Genomic DNA, 10456 nt, shown 5'->3' with positions numbered 1-10456 from the left:
GCTAGCCGAATCACCACTTTCGCATCTACCATACTTACTCCTACCAGTTTCTTGTAAATGGAAAGCGGTAAAACATTTATCGAAGCCTCTAAATCACACATGGCATGCTCAATTTTTACATCACCGATTGAAATAGGTAAGGCAAACATACCTCGGTCAGTGCATTTGGAAGGCATTCTCCGCTTCTGAATCACTGCTGACACATTCTTTCCAATTAGAATCTTCCCCCTGGGTCTAGCCTATCCAGCTATAAATTCCTTAATGAACTTGCTGAACACCGGCAACTTCAAGGCTTGTAAGAACGACAAATTAATCTCCAGCTTCCCAAAAATGTCCATGAAGTCTACCGGTTATTCCTTCTTTTTCTTAGCTTTCCCTCGACTTGGGAATGGCTTCAGTAACTTCCCTGCTCCAGTAGAACATCCAGCTGAGGGCTCATTGGTTCCTTTGCTTACCTTCTCCCTTTCAAACTCCGGCTCTAGATCTATGAAAAATGGTTCAACTCCTTTAGGCAATGGTTTCTCCAAATCTCCTGCCCTAAGGTCATCTGTTCTCTCAGGACTATTTCCCTTTAAGTTCTCGGGTCTAGAGGTTATACCCCTTTTTCCTTTGCTTCCTGTGGGGTTTGTCTCCTCATTCGTCCTTATCTCTGAACCTTCATACCCCTTTCCGGATCTTAAAGTGATCAGACTGATGTTAGCTCTATCAGGCATCCTTACTGAGGCAGGAATCTTGCCTTCATTCCCTTGCATCTCGCTCAAAGAAGTAGCTATCTGTGACATCTGTTTTGCCAGCATGTCCATTGCCGCCTTTTGCTCTTGCTGAGCGTCCTGAAGCTTGTGGACTACGTCATTGTTCGACTGCAAGTTGTTCTGCATATGCTGCTGAGAACTTACGAGGTCATGCACCATCTCATCCAGGTTCCTCGGTGTCTTAGAATTGGACTGACTGGACCCTGGGCCTGCATTCGAACCACTTGCTTGATTCTGGCGAATGTTCCTTTGACCTCCCAAACTATTGTTGAACTAGTTTCCTGGCCCTTGATAGGTGGTTTGGAAGTTCCTCTGGTGTGGTGGTACATAAGAATTCCCTTGATGGTTTTGGTTCCTGTTCCCCCAATTCGGATGATCTCCCTGGTTCCGACTATTCCAGTTGCCCTGCCCCTCTTGTTTTCTCCCAGACCAGTTACTCTGCCTCTCCGGTTGAGGTACAAACTGAATGTTCTGTTGTGGTGCTGGCTGGCTCTGGTCGTTGTCCGACCATCTGAAATTGGGATGGTTCCTCCAGGGTGCATCTCTCTGTCTCCCTAGATTCCAACTTCCATCGGGATTCCAACTCCTCATTGCATTAACTTGAGCCGGGTACTCTCCTTCCTGGGGTCCATAATATCGCTGAAACTGACTATCTCCTAGACGCGGAGGTTTCTCCTTCTCTTGTGAGGTTGGTGGTTTGGTCTTCTCGATGGCGTTCAGCAGTGCTTTCTCAAGCCTGTCGATTCTTGCCTCTACCCTCTCTTCATCCTGCTCCCTCAGCGCATTCGCTGAGCCTTTCTTCACAAAATTCCTTGGGCTATCGTATGCCTTTTTCGCCTCAACCAGCTTTCCCAGAATTTCTCTTGCTTCACTTCCTTTCTTCTTTGTAAAATTTCCCCCACTCGAGGAGTTCATCAAATCCTTTGACTCAGGGTTTGCTCCTTCATAAAACAGATAGTAAATCTCTGCCTCAATCATCCTATGGTTCGGGCAGGCATCTAGCAACCCCTTAAATCGTGACCAATATTGACTCAGAGACTCATCATACTCCTGCTTGCACTCTACGATCTCCTTCTTGAGAGCGTTCGTCTTGTTCGACGGAAAGAAGTAATCTAGGAATTCCAATTTAAAGTCCCTCCATGTACGGATAGAATCCGGGGGTAACCTTAATAACCAAGTGTTGGCTTCCCCCTTCAAGGCAAAAGGAACTGCGCGCAAGGGATAGTCCTCCTCTGTTGCGTCATTTGGCCTCTTCTGAATGCTGCACAATTTGCTGAATTCATTTAAGAACTCGTACGGACACTCATTCCTACGCCCAGAGAACGTTGGTAGGATGCCGAGCACGTTCGTCTTGATCTCAATGGACCTCTGTCGCGGATTCATAACTATAGCTTGAGCCGGCTCTCCGTCTAGATGAGAGTGAGCGAGCCGATTTTCGGATCTAGATCGATTATGTTTGCCATGACCCTTGTTTCTTCCTCCTATGTACTTGTTTCCGAAGATGATTTAGGATCCTCCCTTCCTGACGAGTTCCAATCCTCTTCACTTTCTGAACCAAACGGAAATGGACTTCCCGTAGATAATCCCGATCTGGTGGTGACCGTAGATGCTGAGTCCTTGACTTGCCAAGTAAACTGATCGTTCCTCCACTCAGATGAACCTCCACAGTATCCAAACCGCGAGCCTATGCTCATAAACTGAAAATAAAGAAAAACAATTAAGAACTATGTACGCCAAAATTCTCTAGACACAATCACAAGTTACGCCTTCCATCCCCGGCAACGGCGCCATTTGAAACACTCGTGTCTGTCGTGTGAGCGTGTGTATGATAAATTCCTAGATCGAGCTGCCAAGTTCACTGAATGCACAAAACACTAGGTCTAGGAACTCAAGGCGACACGAAAGACTCTGGCTATGGACACACAAACTCTTGTGTTTCAAAGAGCCCTCAACCCGTTATACTATAGACTAGTATAGGGAAGCAAGTGGTCGATCCCACGAAGATGGACGCGCAAGAAAACATATAGAGATTTTTGGTTAGAAAACGGTTGCTGCCACGAAAACTTTGGTTGAGGTATTCTACTTCTAGACCTAGGCACGAAATTAGACACTAGACCTAGTAAACTGTAAACAACATGCAGTGCTTTAACATCCTTAGAACTACGGAATTTTTAAACCTACTACCTAGATAGAGCAAACGATTACCAACTATAGCTAAACAGAACACAACTAAAAATTGGGGACCAACGTCCAGAAATATCAAATACGGAATTAAAGCTGCAACTAACTAATAAAGTATCTAACTGAGCACGACATGCATCACATCAACTAAATCAAACACGAAGATGGAGGAACAAAGCATATACCGAGATTCAAACAAAATGTAAAAATTTGAACGTCGGAAACTTGCAAACAACCGGAAATAGAACAGATCTATGTATACTAGGCGGAATGAAATGAAAACACGAAAGTTAGGCATAAGTCTCAATCACTCTTCAGATCCAACGTCGGAAACTCAATCCACTCCGGATCCAAGCCGTCCGAACCCAAGCAGCAACCAACAACAACTCCATGGCTCCCGATTCACCCAGATCTACTTCGATCAACACCAGTTTCCCGCAATTTCACCAAACTCATCAACCAACACAAAACTCAAACATCCAACTCAGCAACTACAACAAACGCAAAATAATGAACACCCATAATCGAAATCAACAGAACTCGTTAATGGCGGAAAAAAGAAATTTCATAAACTAAAGCAATTCGACAGTAAATAAGGCCGAGCTCCGAACGGCGAAGCTCGGTGAAATTCACGACAGAAAACTAAAATGAAAGCGATTTAAATTGTTTCTTCGCTCTCCACGAGGACGGTGTTACTCCGACGACTAACTAGCATCCAGTAACCCAGAACTGCCCTACAATTTCCCCGTCAAAACCCAAAAGTGTGCAGAAGTGAAGTGGGCTGCAAACTAAATCTGTTACTGAGGTCCCCACCGAGAGAATCCCTCCAGATTGCATGCTTCCTTCCTTATATAGGTGCGGTAGGATCTTCTAGAAACCTTCGCAGAAATCTTCATTCTGCTCTTCAGCTTCACGATCCCTCTGTCTAGTTGTTTCCTCCGAATTTGCTCACTTATTCACCATAATTGCATGGTCCTTGGAATCCACCTCCTTTTGTTCCTCGACCTGGTGAATTCTTCTACACACCTGGCTTAAAACATGTGTTAGACCTTATAATTGTATGAATTCACCCCCTAGACCTATGCATGAAATTAGCCTTATCATGGGGTCTACTTAGTAAAAGTGAAATAAGACTCTTATTTTGGGACGGATGGAAATAGAAAAATATGACTCTTATTTTGGAACATATGGAGTATCTAAGTAGGAGGATTTGTCTAAGTAGGAGGATTTGTTAGATTTGGCCGGTATTCCATATTCTGGCCTACTAAAGGCATGTCGTTACATGATAAAAAAGGCAGGCGGATTAGTGACTATAAAGTTTAACGTGTTCTTGAGCTTTGTTCTTGGTTTCTCATATTCCGAATTCTTGTAGAATCGTGCTCTTCTTCGAATAGATTATCGACTTATTAATCGAACTTTAATATTCGATTATGGCGTTATTCACATCGATTCCATCATCCATATTATTTCAGGTCGAATTCATATCCATCGTATTGAAGAATTATCTTCAATTTACTATAAGTATATCAAATCCTGCCGACGACGTAAGGATAATTTGTTCAGAGAAGTGTCGCGAGATCATGGCGAGCTTATGACAAACACGGATTTTGCATGTTTTAAAGGACTAGATTTGAATTGTTTTAAATGTCAATCTTGCAAATTATGTTCTTAAATTGCATATTTTATACAATTGGTATTTTTGACGTGTTTGTTGATAAATGATAGAAAATGATAGAAAATGGTGAAAAAAGGCCAAATTGCAGCTGCGTCAGTTCAAGCCAATTTTTCCAGCAAATGTGAAGTCCAATCAGTACTTAATGCATACCATTCTCTTAGTCTTCGAAAGAGCTTTCCGTGGATATCTCGCATGTCTCAATCGGAGTTCTGTGGAGAAAGTTATAACTATTCTACGAACATTGCGCAATGCGGTCAAAGCTAGCGGAAATTCACGGAAGAAAAGAAATTATTATATTGTGAAGCAAAATCTCTCCCATTTTTTGAAGATCACGAAAATTATCAAAAAATAAACCGTTTTCCAACCTATAAATAGCTCTAACCTAATTCATTATATTTATCTCAGAGTCTCCAATCCTCCCCCCTCTACACAGTTTTCCATTTCATCTATCACACATAATTCATCCATCTTCCATTGGAGCAGAGCTCTACAGATCTAGGCAAGAGAAGACTGAAGATTGAAGATTCAACCTTGGGTTTTATTAATTTCTTTCATGTCTAGTACTTTTATTTTTGTTTTTACCACTTGTCTATGAGTAGTTAAACATCCTTAGTAGATTTTTTGGTGAAAACTATTATGAACAAGTTTTGATTTATTGAATTGAACTTTTTCTTAGCTCTTGGATTGTTTTGCTTGTTCTTGTGCTTTTATTGTTCTTTTGTCTTGCCAACTTTAGAACTATGTCCGTTTAACTAGATTAATCGAGAGATAGTTAGTTTTACGTGTTAAAAGGAATGAGTACAATACATAGGTTTATCTGCACTTGAGAGAGGGACCCTTTGTGAGGGGCTTGAGTCTTAGGAACTTAAGGAGTTAGAATCTAATCTATTAGAAGGAGACTTTAATAGTTAGAGTCTAATCTACTGGGCGGGTGCACTCGAGAGAGGACTTATTCTAGAATCGCGACTTTCCTAATAATCCTTGAGACACGTAAAGGTAAAGGTTCTATGAGATTAATCATCACTAGGTCGTAGTAGTTAGATCTTAAAATTCTACATTCTTTAGCCTGTTTTGTATTATTTGGTTTTTTTACTTTCTTTTATTCGTTCATATTTTTGTCTAGTTTAATAAATCAAACCTAAAAAACTTTGTGTCTCTAAATAGTATATGACGCTTAGTATATGATAGTCAGTTGCAATCTTATTCCATGTGTTCGATATCATGGTACTGACCTTTAGCTATACTACATCTACCATGTATGCTTGCAGGTATTTTTAGTGCTAATAAATAGTGCATCAAGTTTTTGGCGTCATTGCCGGGGAATATTATTGCTTTAAGCTGATATTGGGGAACAATTGATAATACTAATTTAGAGTGTAGAGTTTTGCATAGTTTTGTTTTAATTATTTTATTTGTTTTGCAAGGAGCATGGAGCACAACAATGGATTGCTCGGCGCTCCTATGGAAGATGCAATTATCTGCTACAACATTTGATATACTCCGTAATGCGTGGGTGAGATATAAACATATGCTTGCTCTCTTATTTTTATTATTTTTCACCTTTAGTTTTCTCCTCTGTAGAGCTGAAGTTTTTCTACGTAGAGATTAAGTTAAAAAAAACTTTAAAAAATAAAAAATTCTTTTCTTTAAACTTTTTTGCTTTCCCGTTTGAATTTTTTCTTTTTTTTACTTCTTTTTTTTGTTTTTTTTTCTTAAAAAATCTTTTTAAAAAAAAGAAAAACTAGAACCTCCTTCCCTCTATTTTTTATTTTATTTTCTCCACTTAATTCACCCACACGCACTTCAAATTCACATCATTTAATCAAATTCTTTGTACTCTACCAATTATTCATGTGCTTTTAGTTGTCAATCAACACAAGGTACGTTCTCTTTTAATTTCTGAGCTTTGATCTTGAATTCTTTCATTCAATGACTTTGTTGTTGATATATATATTGGGAGTTTGGATAGGAGTTTGATGAGTAACGATTTAATTGGGATTTACTCTTTGTGAATTTGTGAGTTTTGGATATTTGTAAGAAATAGTTGTTGAGTATGTTTGATCTTTGGTGGATGAAAAATGAATATCACTTTGGTTTGACTGTTGATACACATAGTTCATGTTCATAGCATTGCGAGACTATTTTATCTTGCATGAATTGTGTTTTTAGGAACTTAAATTTTTTTTGCATGATCTTGGTCTATTGTTGAAAATTTTTGCAATTAATTGGGGGATAGAGAATATTACGGTGGATGAAAAATGATCATGTTAAGGTAGATAATTTGATTTGCATATTTTATGCCTTGATATGATTAAAGTTTGGGGGATTGTCACATATTATACATTGTACTCTACTACAACTTTCTTCATTCTATGCTCACATTGCGAAATTGTAGGTACAAAAGGCATCCCAAAGAAAGTCCTATGAGTGGGGGATAATTTATGAGCTTCAAAGAAAGTCAAGCTAAAGACGTTAATCAAGCGCTTGTTGGGAGACAACCCAACATTGGTATCATTTTTTTCCAGTTTTATTTTTTACTTTTTAGTTTAATTTGTTTCTTAATTTATTCACGTCCTTACAGACTTTGCAAACTTATTCTTAACGTAGTTTTGAATAAGTTTGGGGGGATGAAGTGGTGGACCGTGAGTTAAAGGTAAAGGTTCTATGAGATTAATCATCACTAGGTCGTAGTAGTTAGATCTTAAAATTCTACATTCTTTAGCCTGTTTTGTATTATTTTATTTGTATACTTTCTTTTATTTGTTCATATTTTTGTCTAGTTTAATAAATCAAGCCTAAAAAAACTTTGTGTCTGTAAATATTATATGACGCTTAGTATATGATAGCAAGTTGCAATTTTATTCTTTGTGTTCGATATCCCGGTATTGACCTTTAGTTATACTAGATCTACCATGTATACTTGTAAGTATTTTTAGTGCTAATAAATAGTGCATCAGTTTACAGGACACGCATCATATAGAGTGTCTATTGCAGGTTGGCTTTTTCAATGTTTGTATCTTCTAAGACTAATTTGCACATATTGCTGCACAAAATTTGATGTATAAGCACCCATGCGTGATCTCAATTAAACAAAAGAGATCCCACGGCTAAAATCCAATGCATATCAAGCAATGACCGGTGGGAGAACTATAAAATATATCTAAGACACGCAAGTGCCGTCATCAACAAAAAAATTAAGAGTATTTGAGACCTAGCCCGCCTAGCCCGTTTGGGCTGACCCAATTAGCCCGATTCCTTACCGGGTTATGATTTTTTGGGCTGTAACCCTAAACATATAGGCGTTTAATCTTGCCGACACATCGTGTTCGGGCTAAACTGACATCCCAATCAATGACATTGTAGAAGTTCCTTGAAGGAATCCTAAACTTCCAATAAAGAATGAAGAAACTCTATGATACGAGCATAAAATATTAATGAAAATTTAAGAACTTATGAATATTTGCACCCCAAGCTTTTGTGCAGCCTTTCCTTGGGTTCGTAGAGTCGGGTTTCCCGTTTACCCACAACAGAGGAGCCGCCCCCACCAGGCAGGCGGCCGCGGGTCATAACGCACTCTTCGCACAACAAATCCACTTTGAAGTTGACTTATTCAATCAGATTCACTGCAAAGGAAAAGAAAAGGAGATTCTCACGGCTAGCAATAATTCTATAGTATAGACAACGCTACCTCCTCTTCCCCCTGCTTTCAATAATTAGCCTTAGTGCTCTGACCGATTGAACTACAATCCCAGCCTAAACATTCTTCTTTTTTTTTTCTCTTCATTCGAATTGGCTAGTTAGGTATTGAAAAAATCTATACCATAATTAAAGTCCATTCTAGAAAGGAAGAAATCAATTTAGATTAATCAAATACTCCTATAATTTAATGCAGTATATATATATATATATATTAACGTAGAATTGAATTCCAAATAAAGAGTTGAATGTAATGGAGTTGATTACCGAACATAATACAATACATAAGTGTAATTTTTATTATTTTTTCAGTCTTTTAATTTTACATTAGTTTTTTGCATTCAACATTCGATTTTCCATCAATTCAATTTTAAAAAGACTAGATAAGTGTAATTCTACATTCTATTTTCTATCAATTTAGTTTTAAAAAGACTAGATAATCATTCTGTATCAAATCGGGAGATATGTGGAGAATGATTGATTAATTTTTTTTATAAATAAATCTATGAATAAATATAGATTTAAAGATTTAAAAAATGACAGAGATACGTGGAGAATGATTGATTTTTTTTTATAAATAAAATCGAGGAATTAATATAGATTTAAAGATTTAAAAAATGTCAGCGTATCTCATCCATGCGATCATATAGATCTGGCGTGTCTAAGCTAAATTATCAATAATTATTAAAATAATGATAAAATTATGTAGAGCTATAAAATAATAAAATAAACTTTACAAGAACCCCATTAGCCATGTGCCAAGTCCAAATATATAAATTAATATGTTTATATAAATTATAAAAGGAATAAGATTGAGAAACTTAGACTAAAATATTACTACAATTGGGATAATAACGATCCGTGAGGATCGCCTATAAAAAGGGAAGATTGCAAAGAATATCTCTGTACCCTTCTCTCCACTTCAATTAAATTTATAATATATTGATTATCAAATTAGTTGAGATGGGATTACATGGGAAATTGGTTGCAGCAATAGAGTTTAAAGCTGGTGGAGATGTATTCCATGAACTTTTGAGGCACAGACCGCAGGATATTTCCACAATTAGCCCTGAAATAGTAAAGGGATGTGATCTTCATGAGGGTGAATTTGGTCATGTTGGTTCTATCATAAGCTGGGATTATATCCATGGTATGTATTTATATAATAAGCTATTTTCGTTCGTCTTACAAAAATATACGCACTTTATTTTTGAAAAGTTATGTCCATTTAGTAACCATATACATCAACTTATTTACAACATATATCACTATTAAACAGTATTAAGTATTAATAATGTGAGTTTCACTATCGACTAGCACTACTTTATCTATCATTCATCTCTTCTCTCTTACTTTACCAATTTAGTTTTAATTCTCGTGTCATATCAATTGCTCTTATTTTTATGAGATGAAGGGAGTATCTAAATTTCAGATAAAATAACCTAATTTTTAAATAATTTTTAACCCCAGGTCAACTTAGTAAGAATTATGTACCATTACACACCTATAAAATAGTACTAGTATTAAATTCAACTTGGTAAGAATTATGTACCATTTCACATCTATAAAATAGTACTAGTATTAAATTATTTTACCCTTTATAAGGAATCCTAATAATAAAGATAAAAACATTGTGTGTGACGTGCAGATGGAAAGGTGAAGAAAGCAAAAGAAGTGATCCAATTGATTGATGAAGAGAAAAAACTGATTCAATTTAAGGTGATTGAAGGGGACTTGATGGAGCTTTATAAAGATTTGATTATTACTATCCACGTAGAGACAAATGGTGGGATTGATTTGGTAACATGCACCATGGAATATGAGATGCTTAATGAAGATGTTGAGCATCCCATTTCTATTCTCTCATTGTTCATTGACCTCACTAAATCTATTGAGACTCACCACCTTGCCCAACCTTGAATTAATGAAGTCATTTCCAACTCTACAATGGAGATGATATGTTTTATTTAATAATGGTTTGCTTTGCATTAGTTGAGACAATAAGAGTGTTTAATTACTCTCTATCTAGTGGGTCTGATTGTTGTGTGTGAGAGAAACCCACTTTGTTATGTCTGTTTAAAGTTTCCAAGCTATTGTATTTGTGGCACTCGTTTTTCTGGTTTTATATTGAGTGGACTTGGTTTGTGTTTCA

At 37.2% G+C, this 10456-nt stretch overlaps 1 protein-coding gene across 1 annotated transcript; it reads left to right on the top strand.

Moving 5' to 3' along the window:
* Positions 1-9195: 9195 nt before the first annotated feature.
* Positions 9196-10456, top strand: LOC121802806 (kirola-like). The gene is made up of 2 exons (XM_042202514.1): positions 9196-9454; positions 9953-10456. The coding sequence occupies exons 1-2, from the start codon at positions 9268-9270 to the stop codon at positions 10222-10224; spliced, it is 459 nt and encodes a 152-aa protein (XP_042058448.1). The 5' UTR covers positions 9196-9267; the 3' UTR covers positions 10225-10456.

Source organism: Salvia splendens, chromosome 1 (genome assembly GCF_004379255.2).
Source record: "Salvia splendens isolate huo1 chromosome 1, SspV2, whole genome shotgun sequence".
Lineage (NCBI taxonomy): Eukaryota > Viridiplantae > Streptophyta > Magnoliopsida > Lamiales > Lamiaceae > Salvia > Salvia splendens.
The sequence above is the reverse complement of the archived record's forward strand: the minus strand, read 5'-3'. Positions and strand labels throughout refer to the sequence as shown.